The sequence below is a fragment of the Nelumbo nucifera genome, chromosome 2, assembly GCF_055504915.1.
Source record: "Nelumbo nucifera cultivar China Antique chromosome 2, China Antique-T2T, whole genome shotgun sequence".
Taxonomy (NCBI): domain Eukaryota; kingdom Viridiplantae; phylum Streptophyta; class Magnoliopsida; order Proteales; family Nelumbonaceae; genus Nelumbo; species Nelumbo nucifera.
Genome location: NC_142650.1, coordinates 66,622,000 through 66,641,464, shown reverse-complemented (window position 1 = coordinate 66,641,464; position 19,465 = coordinate 66,622,000). Strand labels below are relative to the sequence as shown.

Sequence of the window (19,465 nt, the reverse complement as noted above, 5' to 3'; positions counted from 1 at the left end):
TGCCCTCATCATAAATTATTTTACATACAAAATTATTAAAATAACTCTGTTTTAACTTAACATGATCATCTCAGTAATTTTACATACAAAATTAGTGAAATATGTATTTGTTGAGTTAAAATGGGATTATTTCAATAAATTTGTATGTAAAAAAAAAGGGAAAAAAGAGACTAGAACGAATCAGACCCATTTGTTGGATCAGAAGTAAACCAGTTCCTTATTATGAACATGTTAGATCGAATTGGAGTCAATTGATTCTGTCCATTATCCCTATGTATTGGACAAGAAAGGATTAGCTGAACGTGATGACTGGAACCAATGATAGTGGTCCACACCAGTAATAAAATATATGGAATCCACACATTTGACAGGGCCCATGAATATATTACTGGCATGGAACGTTTTCGTTGGTTTCACAGTCCACTATGCGTTGCTATCCCTGGGACTCAGTTTGGGAAGAATATAAATACAAATATATGCAATGCAAAACCTTATATTTTATATTTCTAAACCTTGTATTGTGCTGTACCCATACATATTTATATTTGTACTCCCAAACTAAACCTAATCTCCCAGTTTTTCATTCTTTCCCTTTGAAAAGATCCTTTAATAAGTTCAATTGGGCTAGATTATACCCGTATCCAACTAACTTTAATTTGGTCCGACAGGAATTTGGCCCACAAGATAATCCAACTCGAGCCCCAACGTATTGTATTTGTATACTTAATATATACTAGCAACGACCTGGTTCATGGGCCAGGTTTCAGGCCCGACTTTACACTGTTTTAGGTTTGGGTTTTAGCCCAGGCCCACTCAAATGTGAGAAAGCCCATCTGAATTCCCCACAAGAACTTACAACAGCCATCATGCATTGAAAACATCTATCACCATCATTTAAGTAAGGTGTTTCCAATACACGACTGTACTGTATCATGTGGCCCTATGTACCTTACCCCTATTGGATACCAGAGGATCAGTTACCTCTACCTGCATAACTAATACCCTCCTATAAGATAGTTAAACAGTTTACCGGTACGCACATACCAAAACCAACACTCACTTACCTGAACAAGCTATAATATAAGCTACGGCTGGATAATTTTACAAACTATAATATAAGCTACGACGATAGTACTTTTTACATTTTCTTATCAGTCCTGTATGGAAAGCAACATGATATTCGTTCAAGCTACGAAGACAACGCTTGTTACATTTTCTTATTAATCATCCACGCAAGCTTGGGTTTTGTATTTTCAGAGCACCTACATCATATAATTTACAAGTCATTCATAAAAATAAAAAAAAAGGAAAATTCCCAAGTAGTACCTTATACTTTGGGCCTAGTGCCACTTTGATTTTCGAATTTTAAAATGCGATAATTCAGTATTCAAATTTTCAAAACATGTTAATCCACTATATGTCGTTAACCAGCCCGTTAATCAACTGTTATGTGGAATTTGAAAAAGATACAAATGCCCTTCGAGTATCATCTAATTTTATCAACTATCAACCATCCAAACATTGATAAAAAATGAACATTCCCAAATCATTGCCTCTTATATTCAAAAAAGTTGGAGTCACTTGTGTGAAATTTGAAAAAGATACAAATGCCCTTCAAGTGTCATCTAATTTTCTTTATCAACCATCCAAACATTGATAAAAAAATGAATAGTCCCAAATCCTTGCCTCTTCTATTCAAGAAAATTGGAGTTGCCAAAATACCCACTGAGATGTGGCTCCAACTTTTTTGAATAGAAGAGGCAAGAATTTGAAGCTATTCATTTTTTTATCAATGTTTGGATGTTTGATAAAGATAATTAAATAACACTCGAAAGGCATTTGTGTCTTTTCAAATGCCACTTAACATCTAATTAACGGGTTGCTAACAAGTACTGGATTGACACATTTTGAAAATTCAAATACTGAATTAACACGTTTTAAAGTTCGGGGACCAAAAGTGGCACTAGGCCAAAAGTACAGGATACTAATTGAGAATTTTCCCAAATAAAAAAGAAAAAGATATTTCTGGTTATGTGATTTCTGCAATAACAATTTCATTATATTGATATAATCTGCTTCTACTATCGTAATCTGGCGGTTTGGTGATGATTAAAAATGTGTGCATATGGCTTCCAATTTTTGTTATAGTAATCTGATTACCAGCAACCTTATTAATTAAACACAGCTAACCTTGATTTGCAATATCTAACAATAATGTTTAGGAGATATTCATCTAAGAAAATGGGATATTGAACCCAACCTGACCATTCTCTGTCTGAATTTTAATTCTGTTCCTCCAATTACTTCTACAGTAGTGCCTAATTTGACTTCACCAGCCAACCCAACCCTCAAAATTATTTCAGAGAAGCAACCAAATTTCAAATAAAAACCAATCATTGGTCACTGTGCAAAATATCAGTTACTGCACAAAGAATCGTGACTAAGCCCCCTATCCACGAATGGATGCTCGAGGTACAGCAGGTAAACCGAGTTCATCTCCAGCCTGTAAAACGAATCTACAGTTTAACTAGGAAATATGATAGCAAATGAACACATAACAACGTAATACAAGGGAAAAATAAACGTAATGGCCTTCTTGGAACAACTACCTATACATAGTTCACTCTACTAACAGAGAATCGTGAAGATGCCGATTAATAAAGTGCCAACAAATTATAGAAAACACATACGAATAAAGAATAAGACATCCAATGTATGGATTTAAATGTTCAATCACAAAATCTTAAGACGAGTTAAACCTTGCCAAATGCTTGCCTTTATAGCCATGATTACAACATTTGCTACCTTTTGAACTTTTTTCAAAAGTAAAATTAAAGTAACTAATGCTACACTTGACAATTGATATAAATAATTTGTTGGGTTCAGTGATACAAAATCACCACTTTTTTTCTTTCTATAATTTTGTAAACCAAGATGGCTATGATCCACCATGTTTTGAGGGAAAAGGGAATTTGGGGACTAGAATTATGATGTGCTAAACTGAGCTTCTCTTCAGTAGAAATGTGCAGAGAGAATGAAGAATGATCCAGAAAAAAAAAAAAAAAAAAAAATCTCTTTAGGTGGGTTTATATTCTTGTTGTCTACAACCCTCAATTTATCTTTAAGTGGGTATATAATAATATTCTCGCTGTCTACAACTCTGCCCTTCTCTTATCCGAACACACGAGACCCAAGTTGTTGGTATTGTCTTCAAGATGTTTAGGTTCAACGCAAGGGCAAATTGTATTGTTTTTTATTTTTATGAATAAATTGTAATGTAATTTCTTACTGCATTTTTAGTTTAGGGAAAATTTCTTAAACTACCCCTAAGGTTTAGGAAATTGACTAACCATACTCCTACTGTTTCAGTATTGTCTTATAGTACCCCTACTGTTTTTGACAATTGAATAAATCTTCCTTATCATTAGTGGCCATTAACGGAAGAATTAAAAAGACTATTTTGCCCATCATTCTTTAAATTTTCAAAATAAAACTTTTGACACCTTTCTTAGAATGTTGAGGCTTGACCTGCAATTTTCAAATTAGAGAGAAAATACGAGAAGTCAAAAACAAAGCGAAAAACGAAGATCTCTCCAAGATCTATCAGACAGCATGGTTTCCGATTCAACCGGAAACTGTAAGGCGACTCTAGCATCGGAGCCTTCGATGGTCCTGAAATTCAGAAGGTGCCATCCGGACTGGTGAAGAAATTTGGATATGCTTATCTCTGCTGCTACGTATCTCTCAGATCTGCAAGGAATGCAGATCTGAGATTTCAAAAGAAACCAATGTAGGTCTCTTCACCGCCCGCTCCACCATGCAAGCCAACCCCACCATCTCCTCTGCTGTCCATCTCCCTTCCCCGTTGAACATGCAACAGTCATAGCATGCAAGAAGATCTGCAACTGAAAGGAACCCTACCACGTCAAGAAGGTGTGGACATGCACACCTCACAGTTGGAGATGGAGATGTTAAGAATGGTAGGCCATGGATGGGGATGGCAATGGAGATGGAGATGGAGATGAGGGAAGACGTGAGGGAGGGAGGAATGGAGATCTCCAGAGATTTCGTGGGGATCAGGTTCTTGATCAGTTCTTTCAGACCCAGGAGCAAAATACCTCGGTGATCAGATCCCTTCTCAGACTATGAACCGTGGCGCCACGGGTTATTCCCAGTTTGAAGAGTGAGTTTAGAGGATGCAAGGCTCTGCTAACGATCCCAGTAGTAAAAGAGCAGTGAGACAATGAGGGAAAATAACGAGGGAAGAAAAACGGGACTGAAGACAACTTAGATTTTTGTCGGATTCAATAAGGATTAGGAGGAGAGCTCTGCTGCTACAACTCCCCTATTCTCCTCGATAGAGAGGAATTGCAGTGGCCTGACGGTGAACTGGAAAAGAAAGAACTCAGCCCTATTCTCTCTCTCTCTCTGTCCCCTTCGTTCTCCCTTTCTCTCTTTCTCTGTCCCCTTCGTTCTCTCTCCCTCACCCCTGTTTCATCACTGCAGTTAATGCCTCTGATTAGGACTTGGAGGGAGATCTTTGCTCCTGCTGACCATCTTTTGCATTATCAGATCCTTTAATATACTTAGTTTCAAAATCGAAAACTGATAAAATAGCTTGCCATCTAGCAAAAATCTGTTTTGAAACCAAATTTTTAATATCTTTTTCAAGAATTTCGTTTGCAAATTTGCAATCAATCTGCAAAGTAAAATGCTGATTCATTAAATCTCCTTGAAAATTTGAGATGCATAAAACAATGCTTAACATTTCTTTTTTGACAGTGGAGTATTTTATCTGGGTTTCATTCCAGGTGCCAGAGGTGAAATGGATGATTTCATCTCTTCCATTCCTATGTTGTTTTAGAATTCCTCCAATATCCTATTTCACTGGAATCAGTTTTAACAATCTTTGTTCAGTTTCAACAATATTTGGGATCTCTGGATAAGGGATATTGAGACATGGAAGAGTTTTCACCCTAGACTTTATTCTCCTCACTGTTTGAGTGAATTGCTCATCCCATTTAGGGGGACTTTTCTTTAGTCTCTTTTGAAGTAGATGGCGATCGTTGCCTAGGTCTTTATAGTAGTCTGCTACATAGTTAAGACTACCTAGAAATCGTTGGAGTTGGGTTTATCCTTGATTTCATCTGAAAATTTATCCGCAAATCTGAATTGGAGCTATTTTCCCTTTAGATATCTGGTACCCTAAAAATCTTATTTCTGTTTGAAACAGTTTCATTTTCCTGGCTGATGCAGCTAAGCCATTTTCTTTCATAACTCTGAGAAATATACTCAAATGCTTCCAATGAGATTTCAATTATTGAAAGTATACTAATACATCATCTATATAAACTACGATGAATTGGGTGTAAGGATTAAAGATTTCATTCATAATTTTTTGGAATTCAGAAGGAGCATTTTTTAATTTGAAGGACATAACATTCCATTCATAATGCTCGAAAGGAACTATGAAGATTGTTTTATACTTGTCCTTCTCACTTATTTGGATTTGCCAGTAACCTGACTATAGGTTGAACTTGGACAATATTTCTACGTCATACAACCTATTTATTAGGTCTTGTTTATTAGAGATAGGATATCTGATTCATCCCAAGGCTTTGTTGAGTGGTTTATAATTAATCACTAGCCTTGGTACTCCTCTTTCTATTTTGGCTATGTTTTCTACATAAAATGCTGGACAACTCCAAGGAGACTTACTTGGTCTAATTAGATTTAGCTAATAATTCTTGAATTTCCTTTTTGTAGATTTCTAGTAATCTACCATTCATCTGGATTGGTCTGGCTTTAGTGGGAATTCTTGTTTCACTATATCCTTCACAAGGAAAATCTATCATATGCCTTTTTCTGTGCCAAAATGCACTGGAAATTTCAGCACATATTTCCTTTTCTAATATTTTTTTAAACTTTTCTATTTCTAGTTGGGTTTTTGGCTCTTTTAAGGATTTAGCCAACTATTTTTCTTTTATTTCTAACTGTAATTCAGAGATAAATTTCACTTTATTTTTTAAGTTTTCTTTTAGAGTATTTATTGCCGTTATTTTTGGCTTTTGGCAGAACTTGTAGGTGACCGCTATTTCACCTATGGTGGCGGTAATTCCTGTAAAATCTATTTGGCAGGGAAGAATTGACAGTAGGAAGGGTGTTTTCCTAATATAACATCTTGCCTTAAGTTTCTTACCATGAGAAACGTAGTCTTTAGGCAAGTTCCTTGATTGCAAATATGGCTGGGCAATAGGGATTTTGTATTTAATCCCTGGTTTTCTTCCATCAACAGCATTCACTTGCTGGGAAGTTTTCTAAAAATATTTAGAAGGCACAATTCCTTCTCTAATACAGTTTATATCTGCACCTGAATCAATTAGGGCTATTAATGAGAAACTAAAATCTTTAATTTTAATTGTAACTTTTGAGTACCATTTTTGGTACTTGACTTCTTCGATTGAATATACAAATTCTTCATCATCTCCTACAAATTCAACAGGTTCTACATTTCCTATTTCTGAAGATCTATTAGATCCTTCTTTGTATACTGAATCTTTATAAGATTCTAATATTTTGATTCTCATCTTTAGAGATCTAACTTCATTTTTAAGATTATTGACCTCTTGCTTTAGGTCTGATAAGGTAGGTGCCCGAGAGGAGGTTCCTTAGGCTTTCTTCATAATTTCGCTGTATAAAATTATATCTTCTTTTTTAAGGAAAACTTTTTTAGAATTTTGTTTTTTATCCTTTTCTTTATGGTTCTGTATTGCCATCAGTAGATGTTTTCTCCTAATTTCCTCATCAAGAATATCTTCTAATATTTGTAATAGATGTTCTTCATTTAATGATAGCATATTGATGCTATCTAAATCTTCTTTTGTACTTATCTTGTATTTACAAGTACAGAGCCCCTGGTTGTTACAACATACTTCCAAAGAGATAGAGATTTCTCTTTCTCTTTCAACTTCAGAGGCAGCTTCTTCAACTACTTCATTTAATTCATCAATCCTCTTTGGGTTTTTAAAACATTTATTAGCAAAATGTCCCTTTTCCTGCATTTAAAGCAGGTGGTAGTTTTATAATTTTTCTTATTAGAAGATTTTGATTTTCTTTATTTATTCTCATATTTCTTTTTATGAAATTTAGGTTTTCTTCTTTTATGTGTTGGTTTAGCACTTGTAAGCTCAGGACTTACTCCAAACTGGTAACAGAAATCTCCTAACTCTCTTTTAGAATTTGTTTTTTCTCTTTTAATTTGCCTTTTTAGGCGTAAGTCATTACATAGGTCTAAACCTACTTGTTGGACAATTAGAACTAAATACCCAAATGTATAGCTGTGGTATAACAATCTTCCCCCACCTAAATTTCTCAAGTGGTTTCTTGCCTTTTCGGCAAACAACAGGGGAAGGCCTGAAATAAATTGTTCTTTCCAATAGGCTTGTCTTGAATTAGTTAGCCTATGGACTTGGGACAAGAAGACATCTTTATACCATCTAAAATCAGATAGTGTTTTGCACTTCAAGTTTACAAGTTGTTTACTTATTCTTTCTAACATATCAACAGAATTTCCTATGAAATGATTTAGTATATTTAATACTAAGGTAGTAACCGCATCTTGCATTTAGTTGGCCTTGACTTAAGACCACTTCTCCATCTTCATCTCTTTTTACTAAATTAAGGATGAACTCTTTTTCTTCTATGGTAAGATAATTTTCCCACCATCCTTTGAGTTGCATTGGCATATAGTGTCATTCGATGGATTAGTTCATGAACTTGATATTTGGATAATACATCCAAATTCCATTCATAGAACGTATTTCCATCATAACTTACCTGAGGTCTTACGAGTTCCTCGAACAGTACAAGGGTATGCCTAGGGTAATAAGGCCTTTTTATGAGAGCTTATTCAGTTCTATTGAGGGTGCATCAGATTTTTCTATTTTTGATTTTGTTTCAATTTCTAATTCCTCACTTAATAAATCTATGGAGTGAGTATCAGATATTTTTTCTTCTTCTTTTAATTTTTTAGAGGATGTCATTGAAGATTCTCCCTTTTCCCAGTGGGAACTGTGGAATGAGATCATCTTTGTTGCTAAATCCTTGTAGCTCATTTTGGACAAGTCTAGCACATTTCGCTTGATTCTCATGTCTCGAGGAAAGTTTTACCATCTCCATCGCTTTTTCTTTTTTAATTATTGTTGTTTTCTGATTAGAAATTTCTAGTGAACTCAATAGGATTTCAATTCGATTTGTTTATTTGCCTAAGACATTCAGGCAAATGTTAGTATAGTTAATTTATTCTATTACTTGGGAACAATGTTCTAGTATTACCTTCTCATCTTCTTTTATTATAGAAGAATTTTTTATTGGCTGGCTATTAGCTAATCTTTCCCTATTTTTATTGCTTCTAAAAGAGGATGTACTGATTCTACAATTTTACTTATAGAAGCAGTCTTCCATGCTTTAGAAAGTTTATTTGTTACACATACATCTAATTCTTCTTTGGGGGTTTTATATTTTTAAATTGTTTTTGCTGTATAAACCAATTCCAAGAAGGAATATTTTCCTTAGCTTCTATCACATCTTCGTACCAGAGTTCTTTAATACGATCTCTCTCTAATTTAGAGAAATTTTCAAAGAACCATTTCTTTCTTATTGATTGGGAATTAAAGTCTAGCCTAATAAGGTCTTTATCTATTTGGAATTCTTCCTCAATTTCTGAAAGATTAATCTCAAAGTCTACCTCTGTTGGTACGTAGGACTTTACAAAGGGGATTTGATTTTGGGCTGTGTGATAAGCCGAGATGGTGCATCAACCATTGGTGTTTCATATGTAGCATATATTATACTTGGAGGGGGGTGAGGTGGTTTTGTTAGATCCACCAACCTTCTAGAATAAGAAGATCTTACTTTTAATGGTTCTATATATGAAGGTCTCAATGAAGTTGAGGCTGTTTAAACTGTAGCTCTACAGATCCGTCTTGCTCACTAAATGCCGAAGCTAATTTAGTGGATTCTATGGGTCCGGGAGGCTTAGAATTGGCTATTAGCCACCTGTCTAGCAACTTTATATCTTAACACAATTTGTCTAGGAATCGTGACATTATTCCTAGCATTTGTTTGGAACAAAGTTGTCATTCCTCTTGTTCCTATTATCCTAGTATTAGGGCAAATGGTGTTTATGGTCTTGAAGTAAATTTTGTAAACTAATGCTACATTTTTTGATCCTGGTTTGATTTCGTAACCCTGGGTTTGCAGCCTCAAGGTTAAGGCTTCCTGCATTCCGGGCCCGTTAGAGACACTATGAAATTAGGGAAGGCATTGAAATATATGGGTCCCTAACTAAGGCTATCCTCAACTACTCCTATTAAGGAATCACTGAATTTATTATGTCTAGAATGGAGTGGGGCTTGGATCAATGGATGAACGGCTCAATGGATCAATGGCTCTGATACCAAATGGAGTGGAGAGTGAGCAATAATGATTGGGCAATAATTGAGAACGACTAAGGGCTTTGATAATTGAAGGCTTATAGTAACAGTGTAGTATAATAACAAAGATTCAGACTGAGAGAGGTAATATGTTATGCATGAAAACAGCAAAACAATATAATTCGATTTCTTATTAAAGAAAGAACATACTAGGATTATAAGAAAAAAGAAGTTTACAAAAACATTCAACTTACAAAGCGAAAAGCATTTTGGAAGCACAATGGAAATACAACTTAACAATTACACTCATCAAACCTCACAAGAACTTTCACTCAGATGAAATACACTCAAACAAGAAAATGCTCACAAAACACTAAGAACACAAGACTACTCAGAAGGAAAACACCCTTAGAATGCAATTCTCAAACGTATCCATGGGATGAGAAGACGATCCTTATTTATAGGCAAGAGATCTGTTTCGAGAAATCTCTTTCAGATTCGATCTTATCTTGAAGGCATCTTTAATTGAGATGCTTGTCTTTTCTGCTTTTGTCCTTTTAGACAGGGTGATGAGCTAGAGATGCTTCTTTATTTCTTTACTTTGGGAAGATGCTTCTTTATCTTCAACTTTTGAGGTGGTGAATCTTACTGTTGAAGATAAGGGCGAACCTTTTTAAAGTGGACAGATGTTTATCAACAGTGAGATTCCTTTATAATTAAGGCCTTAATGGGGGTTGAGGGACCGAATGCTTTCGGTCTCGATGGCCTTAGAGATTCCCTTGCTTTTTTCTTTCATTTTTTCTGCGAACTGAAGGGACATCTCTTCGAGCTCGATGGGGTCTAGATCAAGAAACTTGGATCTGAGCTTTTTTTGATAAGATTCGAATAGCACCTGAAATACCTCATCTTATACTGGTTTTACTGTTGATGTGAGATCGAATTTATCCCACCATTTTATTTCCATAAATCTTTCATAGGTAGGGGCATCCATGAAACATCTAGATGATAGCTCCACTTTAGAATTCAAGGGAGACGGTAGGTTTTGAAGAACTCAAATTGTTTTACATGTTCGTGTTCCAAATAACTTCTTCCTTGGCCGAATTTAAAGTATTTGTCTAATAATTTTTGTTTGGGAAAAATATCATGTGAAGCTCCCCAAGTGGTCCACCAAACATATACCCATTCTGGATATGGGCCCTAAAATTCTTCAGAGAACTGAATGAACCACGAATGCCTGAATATAGAATTCTGAATTAAGAATACCCTACGCTAGGCATCTAGATAATCCCAATAGTTAAATGTTCTGGGTCCTCGGTTACCTTGGAAATGAATCGGGGCTTACTAATTTCACCCCATGATTCCTTGGTCATAAATTTGACTATTAGCTTGGAATAAGCTATCTCTGATTTACTGGAATCCCAATAATAATGTTGGATTCTAGAGGATCCTATATGAAGGAAGACTTCTTCATAGTACTTTTGGTCTTTGCTTGATCCACAGACCGTGAAATGATGACCTAAATATTCAGAGGCGACATGCTGGAGGGCTCCTTCGAGGTTGGCAAGAGAAGCTACCATTGATGCTTCTGCTTGGCTTATAGTTATCACATGATCTGTTGAATTTGTTATGTATTGGCTCAAATTAGCCTCATTGATTGCCAGAGAGGGTTCCCTAATTAAGGGAGAAATACTGAGGGACTGATTAGTCCTAGAAGAATTTGAGCCATAAGTTTGGGGGCTGGACTGATTAGTCCTTCTTTGGTGCCTCTGAGTAGGACTTTGGAGGGAGATCTTTGCAGCAGCAGCAGACCCTCCAACTCTCTCACGTTGTTGAACACCCCCTAAGTGAAGAGAGGATGCATCCCTATCAGTGGCTGTCCAAAGGAATACACATCCCTGAGAACAGCAATCATTTTGGGTACACGGTGTTTGAGAAACCTAGGCTGAATCTAAATGACTTTTGGATGCCTAGAAAGCTGGCAACTAAATCAACTCTCTCATATTTCCAGAAGCTGCATTTCCTAGAACAACTTGCCCAAAGAGCATACCTATGGTGTGTTCTCTAGAAACCAGTTGGAGGATTCAAGTGTCTCGGTCATTTGGGAAAATCCAATCCACCTAGAGATGAACTGAAGTGTTTGCATGACTTGTAGCATTAGATAGTACTCTTAATTTAGATCATTTAAAAGCAAGAGGTTTTCAACTTTCAAGCATTTGTCTAATGCTACAAGTGTTTGCATGACTTGTAGCATTAGATAGTACTCTTAATTTAGATCATTCAAGTGTCTCAGTCATTTGGGGAAATCCAATCCACCTAGAGATGAACTGAAGTGTTTGCATGACTTGTAGCATTAGATAGTACTCTTAATTTAGATCATTTAAAAGCAAGAGGTTTTCGACTTTCAAGCATTTGTCTAATGTGTAAGAATCAAGAGGTAAATGTTAGAACCTATTAATTAATTGTAGCTAGGTGGAATTCATGAGGCTAAGTTTGGAAGGAGTACAAATACAAATATGTATAGTGCAAATACAAGGTTTAGAAATACAATATACATGGTTTTGCATTGTACATAATTGTATTTGTACTCTTCCCAAACTGAGCCCAAGGGATTTCTTCTTTGAAACCTTTAATATACAGAAACCTATTCCATCAGATCCAACGTGGATATTTTCAGGGTGACCAAGGATTGGACACAGTAGCAAGGCCAAGAGTTTGTGGGGTGTTGCAATTAGTTGTTTTCTGGTACATTTGGAAAGAATAAAATAATAATTGAGTTTTTGAAGATAAATATTGTTAAAGAAGTTAATTGATGATATTTGGTTCCTTTTTGCTGAATGGTTTCTTTCTCATCAAGAATTCAAAGATGTTCAAAGAGAAGGCCTTCTGTTGCTTTCTTTGAATTTAGATTTTGGGAAGGATTTAACTGTTAATGCCTTTCCAGGAGGTTTAACAGGTTGTATTTTGCTTTGGTTTGCTTTTTCCTTGCGTGTGTCTGGTGAAATCTCATTACAATTGTATTGTATCTTTTTTTCCTATTAATGAAAATGGATTTTTTTTAGTACCAAAAAAATTGAACCACATGGCAACAACAAAAAACCGTAGTGATGTTTTGAGGGCAAGACTCAAAGGCTAGCAATAACCCAAACAAGATTCTGGACACAACTAATGGAAGCATGGGCAACTGAAATGGACTGATCTCAAGAAACCAAGAGGGGATCCACCAGAGCCAATGCCAACTTGTGGTATCATATAAATGAGTGGCTGAGACCAAGTAATCATATAATAAGGGGAAGAATGCATAGACGGCAACAAAGATGTTCAAAATTCAAATTTTTAAAGGGAACCTACACACAAGTAACATACAACAGGGAAAAGAGACTCAATAGAGCAGATTTTCTAGAGATGCAGGTTATGTGGTGGGTCAGTTCAGTATGTGACCTACTGAAAAAGACATGTGATACAATAGATGGAAAAATGGTAAGGAGATCCTCATCCTCAACCTCTTTTTATTTTATCAGTTCATCCTCAACCTTTTTTTTTATCAGTACCTCAACCTCTTGACATAACCCCAGTACTCATGATGATTCTTCAAGTGTCCCACCCACCCCTTTCTAACCCCCACTGAAATCTTGGTGGAAATCCCTAAAAACTTGATCTAGGCAAGATCCATTTTCTGCTTTCTACTTACCTCATAGGGCTGCAAATGGGTTGAATCAAATTTCAATAGGGGTACATCTGATTTCAATTCAATAAGAAAATGATCATATCCGAATTCGATTCAAATCCATCAGATATATCACTTGCCCTCTTCAAATCCCACAGATATCTTATTCAAATTCAATACAATTCAACCATGGAGAGTTATAAAGTGATGAAAAAACAAGTTAACCAACAGATTTCTAATGCTTCTTCTAGCCATAGGCTATACTGGTTAGAAATTAATAGCTCAAAAAACTCAGCCCTGTTAAAGTGAAGGGGGAAGAAAAATCGAAGTCAAAAGTTTACCTGGTTTCAATGCTTCTACAAGCACTCAAGCGGTAGGTCAAATCTTGCTATGGTCCTTCGGTCTTTTCAATGCTCTCAACCAATTCTCGTTATCCATAGAGTGGGTGCTCTGCTCTTTGTTTTCAGTGCTTGAAGCTTGCATAGTGAAGTTACAGTATTCAAATAGAAAACGATATCAATGCTTCTCAAGCAAACTATACTTGGCCTTGCACCCACTTCAATGATTTCTGTTGTATACAAGAAGGAAAATTCCAGATTCCTTTTAGTACATTTTTCTGACTCTCCACTTACTGTTGCCACTAAAGTGAGTGTCTTATGGACACCTCAATTGTCTGAAATCAACACACATTTTCCACTTTTGAACAATGGGTTCTATAATTACTGTCAACGGTAGCACTATTGGGTGGCCCAATAACAGCATCAAGAAGTGACCCACCAGTGTCAAGTAGCAGAGGCAGATCAGCACTTAACCATGATATTCAGCGGACTGTAGGAGTGGTGGCCTGTGCTGACTAGAGATGACAGGCTACAAGCTACAGTGGTCAACAGACAATGGGTAAGGGGGTATTGGGGTTTACTGCTTTAGATATATCTTTGAAAAAATTCCTCTAAAAGTCCAGATAAGGTTAAATCTTCAAAGGGCATCTCTGTCTATGTACAATCTACTAAAGATTTTTATAAAAGTATATTAAAACATTATATATTATAAATATAATTAAAACCGAATTCAGATCATAACAGATCGAATCAGGAGTATATCCCAATTCGATCCAATAACTAAGTGGACTCAATTCCTAGATTTGAATTCAATTTGTTAAGAGTTATCAAACATTCAAATCCGATATAAACGGATTGGATCTAAATTGAATCAGATCAATATCCGATCCATTTGCAGCCTATTGCCTCATCACCCTATCACCCTGAAATGATCTTACTCCAGTTCCAAGATGGCAAATCTCTGCCTTAAAATGTAAGGAAAACCACTTTGAAACCATTTCGTCTCAGATAGCATCCAAAGAGGCTATAAAAGGAACAAGAAAGCTTTGCTTCTCTTGATATTGGAGGGTTTTGAAAATGAGAAAATGCATCTGAAGGTCATGGAGTATTCAATGTCAGTAGCTAGTGTTCCCCAGAAACTCCAAGGATAACAAAGGAGTATTAACAGTAAAAAAAAAACATCTATTTTTTCTTTTTTTTTTTGTGGGAACAGGCTAAAATAAGAAAAATATGGATTTTTTCCTTCATGTATTTTAGCAATTAAAATAAGAATACCTAGGTAAGAAGTTAATCACAAATTTACCTGGGCCCTAACAGGTGGCACTGCTGCATGTCCGGATGGTGCTGAAGGCAAGTTGAGTTCCTCTTCCACATCATGTTCCCTGTCAGGTTGAAGGTAACTGGGAACCCCATCTGACTCTGTCTCCATTCCCATGTCAGCTTCCAAGGCATCAAGCTCTGATTTCACCACAAGAAAACAAGAAAATAAAGGAGTGAATCATTCTAATGTTAACATAATTCTCTGCTTATCCAAATGAGAGCACAAAGAGAAATCCACCAACCTCTAATGTTATGTCAGATGATGTAAAAACAAGACCATGAGGCACAAGATTAATAGTAACTCACCACCCATGAGTTCTTCCTCATCAATATCATCAGGTACATTGTAGCTTCTACCAAGAGACTCTTGAATTTCACCACTTGTTTCCATCAGATCCATCATCTCATCTTGCATGCTCTAACATTGTAGGAATCAGCTGGCCAGTTTTAGGTAGAAAATAGTTAAGATGAAAACCAAAGTCAGGATATGCGTACTTCTATATCTTGAATTTTCACAGTCTTCATCATTCCTTTCAACTCCTTGTTTGCAGATTTTAAAGCTGAGACCTGAGTGGCAGTACAACATTTACCATGTCATGAGCTCTAGTGAAAAGCTACGGTACCATATCATAAAACTCATATTAATCAAATAAAGGTTGCTGATTTGGGCACATACTCCATTTTCAATAAATTCAGTACACCCTCAATGAAAAACTAGAAAACAACCCAATTTATGATGATGAAAATGAATAAACAGGAAAACTTTAGATTATTAATAGGGCAGGTGCTCTGCTCAGCAAAAACAGGATGTGCCCCCAAAAACCCCTAAATACATGTTTGTCCTGTATCCCAACAAAGAGCTTGTTATACACATGGATGACATACCGACAACCGTGACTCCTACCAATATCCAATAGTACCTCAAAAAGAGCACATTAAGAAAATTAGAAAAAAAAAATGTAGAATCAGAGGAGCATTTTAGTACATACAGTTTGTTGGGCATCTTTGATTCCCTCAGCAGCAAAAGCAACTTGATCAAGATTGAATGTCTGGTTGTAAAGCATATCACGCTGTCCTTCATACCTGACCAGCAGCTAGGTTAGGTGAATAAAATACTGCAGAAAGAAGACAAACAAGTACAGTCATAGCCAATAGTGGGTTCTCAGGGAGAAACTACTGTAGTACCATATCTATTGTTAGCTTGTGGGCCCTTAAAATCATTTCTCACTACTTCAAACCATGTAATTTTTGTCCTACCTTAGCTCCTCTAGCCCCCTTTAAATTGTAATATATCACTTCTTAATAGTTGTAGATAGGGGTGTCAACTGTATCTAAAAACCCAATTTCAAATTCAAGATTTGACATAATCAAATTGAATTTGGATAATTTGAATATCATAATTGGTCAAGTTCAAACATTCTACTCATACCATTTAACTAATTCAATCGAATTCAGACATGACCTGATACAATTCAATAAACATCCAAATCTGACCAATTATATAATTCATATATAAAATACTTAAGTTATATAAAGAATTTACATATTTACATACTCTATATAAATAAAATATTTATATTGTGTGTGTGTGTATATATATATCGGTCGAATTTGAATCAAATCAAATATTCAAATATTTAATCGAATTCAAATTCAAATATTATTTTCAATATCCATCGGATATTGAATCATATTTAGATATCGAATTTTCTAATCAAATTGAAATTTGGATATTGCTTCATTCTATTCGAATTTGATCCATTTACACCACTTGTAAATGGATCATCTTAGTCTACTTTTCCTCATTTTATCACCTATTGGAGCTACTCCTAAGTTCTTTTAAAAAAGTTCATTTTTGACCCTATCCTTTCCACTTTTCCCACTCAGCCATCTCCCATGTCCTTTTTGGTCTGATCTTAGCTCTTCTAGCTCCTTCAAATGGTTCCATTCTCTCATTTTATCATGTATTGCAGGCTGCACCCACTCTTAGGGTTTTTTTTTTTTGATAAATTAAAAAAAAAAGAATAGTAATAATTTCGTTTCTAACCAAAACCTTCCTGGGCCCCATTTTTCGAATTTATTGTGTTGTACTGCCATTCAGATAATAAGATCTATAAAATTTTATCTTCGCCATATTATAATTCTTTTAGCATATTATAATAAGCATTCTTTTATCATAATGTTGTATGGTAATCAAATCATCTTAGACTTTAGCTTTTCTACTTTTTTCTTTTGTAATTAGCATTTTTATCATAATCAATAAAACTCCACCTTTACCTACCAAAAAACAACACAAGATTACAGAAGAGAAAACAATAATCAAAACTTGGCTCTTTCATTTTATTTTTCTAAAGCCTATGCATTTCAATCGAACAACTAAGCCTACACAACTGACAATAATTAAGATTTGCATGAATGCAGCTGCAATCAGATTAAAATAGCATAAAAATGAGCCCTTACATTCGCTTTTGCTTAAGAACCCTCATTGCCCGAGCTTTTATAGCATCTTGAGCAGGACCAGGTCGTGTTTTCTTGATCTGCTCTTTGTATCTACTAAGTTCAGCATCAAGTTTTTTTATCTTCTCATCCACAGTTTCACCTCTTTTATTAATCTAGAGAACAGTTTAGACATCAGTCTAGTAGAAAATACAAGAGTGATCTGAATTTAGGAAAATGATAGTAAGATTTCAGCAAATGTCATCAAAGCAAAGAATATGGAGAAAGCCATATCCAATAGGATTAGAAGCACAAAATCCTCAAGATGATCAACCAAACAGAATCAGAACTCAGTCAAATCAGAAAGTAAGCATAGTGGCAGATTTTTAGACACAACATGAGAGGATAAAAGGAAAACATGGAAGAAAGAGTGCCTGCATTACAACATTGACAACCAAAAATAAGATAGCAAAGCCAAGAAATTCAAGGAAATGAAATGCAATTTACTGCAAGTTTTATCCAGTAAGAATCAATGCAGATTGCATCAACATTAGCACAAGTTCATCAAAAAATACCAGTCTCATTCTAGATGAGAAAACAGGAAAAAAAGTGGAACCTTGCAATTTTAAAGAAGAAAGAAAAAACCGAAAACCCAACAAGAGTAAGTTAATTTCTTCAGTTGAATATGGGAAAAACACACAAAAGGATTAACAATAACAACAAACTAGAGAAACAATAACGAACTATTTAAAAGCAAGAAATCTGATAATCGTGGAGAAAACAGATATCGAAAAGCGTACTTTATCAGTGGCATCTTGTATAGAAGGAGGGGGCTCTTTCTCCTTCTTAACACCAAAAACCCTCTTCATTTTCTTTTCGTTTCTCTTCTCGAGCTTCAATCAATGAAGATTCCTAGGGTTTAAAAGCAGTGACGTACCGACGCCCAGACTTCAGAATCAAACTGAAATTGTTCAGAGAAAGATGGTAGAGAACCCAAAAGTGCTTCGCGCCCCCAGTAGATGTCCACTTGCTTTTGTTTTTTACTTTCATGATGCTATTACGCTTCAGTCAGAGCAAAGATTCGAACAGCCTTTATAGCCTTACATCGGGAATATCTCCTATTTCTATGCTTTATTTCATGGGAAGATATTCCCAATGCAAGGCTATAATGGTTATTCGAATGGACTTTGCTCTGACTGAATCCTGTTTCGCTATCACGGCCATGGCACAAAACAGATACAAACATCCCGTTAGCCTCTTTTATAAAACGTCAGTGAGGAACAAGGCATGTGGGGCTAGCATTTTCCTTTCTAAGTGCCCGTCTAGGAGGGCTGTGATGTAGTGATTTGGGACCTTCGAACACCACACCGAGAAAGTTGAGAAGCTATATTTGGTGAAAGGGTACGAATACCAACGAAACGCTCCCAACGTTGTCCCAACACCCATTCTGTCACACATTAGGAACATTTTCCTTGTCATTCGAGTTCGGATCAACACCCCACTAGGGGCCCCACAATACATCCCAACCATGTATTGAGAACATCTCCTGATGATGTTTCATCATTTTCCATACTTATCCATCGGGAAATGTTCCCAATGCACGGTTGGGATCAATATACAATGAGGCATAGTAGGATGCCCCCTTGTTGGGTGCTGATGTAAACTCTTGTCATTTTCTTCGAACGATGTTTTCAATGTGTGGTTGGAATTAGACCTATTCATGGGTCGGGTAGCCCAATGGCCCGGACCGGCCCGGCCCGTGCCCCAGTCGGGTTTGGTCATGTAATTAGTCCTGCGGGCCTGACCTCGGGCTTAGCACAGTAAGCTCGACTGTGCTATGAGCCGGGCTCGGGATTTGTCAAAAAAGCCCGGCCCGAGCCCGACTCGGCCCAACTCAGCATTATATATTTTATAAAATACATAATATGTATTTTATATATTATATAAAATATATAAATAATATAATATTTATTAAAATATATATATTTATAATTTAATATATACATTTTTTTATTTTTTTCCTTATAATTTCTTTCTCTTTCTATTCAGCCACTTCAGCAGTAGTAACATGGGATAAATTTCGGGCTCGGGCCCAGGCCCGGGCTTCGGGCTTTTAATGAGGGCCGGGCTCGGGCCTTAGAAAAATCTGTTAATACAGAGTGAAAGCTCGGCCCGAGCCTGGCCCATGAACAGGTCTAGTTGGAATGGCAAACATTTTGAGAGCATTTTATTGGTAGCAGATCTGAACTCTCCCTGAAAAGGAAAGTCCAAAT

The 19,465-nt window shown here is 36.0% G+C and overlaps 1 protein-coding gene across 3 annotated transcripts; it reads right to left on the bottom strand.

The window, feature by feature from the left end:
- Window positions 1–2,206: 2,206 nt before the first annotated feature.
- On the bottom strand, window positions 2,207–18,225 carry LOC104601393 (vacuolar protein sorting-associated protein 60.2-like). 3 transcript variants are annotated; one of them, XR_735867.3, is made up of 8 exons: window positions 17,993–18,225; window positions 17,217–17,368; window positions 15,746–15,839; window positions 15,252–15,323; window positions 15,063–15,174; window positions 14,740–14,894; window positions 13,440–13,666; window positions 2,207–2,503 (listed from the first exon to the last, which is right to left on the bottom strand). XR_735867.3 is itself a non-coding variant. In XM_010264693.3 (7 exons), exons 1-7 carry the CDS (start codon window positions 18,059–18,061, stop codon window positions 2,450–2,452), a joined length of 708 nt encoding a protein of 235 aa, XP_010262995.1. In that variant the 5' UTR covers window positions 18,062–18,218; the 3' UTR covers window positions 2,207–2,449. The 3 variants fall into 3 exon arrangements, 2 of the variants coding, with proteins under 2 accessions (XP_010262995.1, XP_088755526.1); XM_010264693.3 differs by lacking the exon at window positions 13,440–13,666 and having other exon boundaries at window positions 17,993–18,218; XM_088899400.1 differs by lacking the exons at window positions 2,207–2,503; window positions 13,440–13,666 and adding an exon at window positions 13,696–13,972 and having other exon boundaries at window positions 17,993–18,224.
- Between the last annotated feature and the right edge of the window lie 1,240 nt (window positions 18,226–19,465).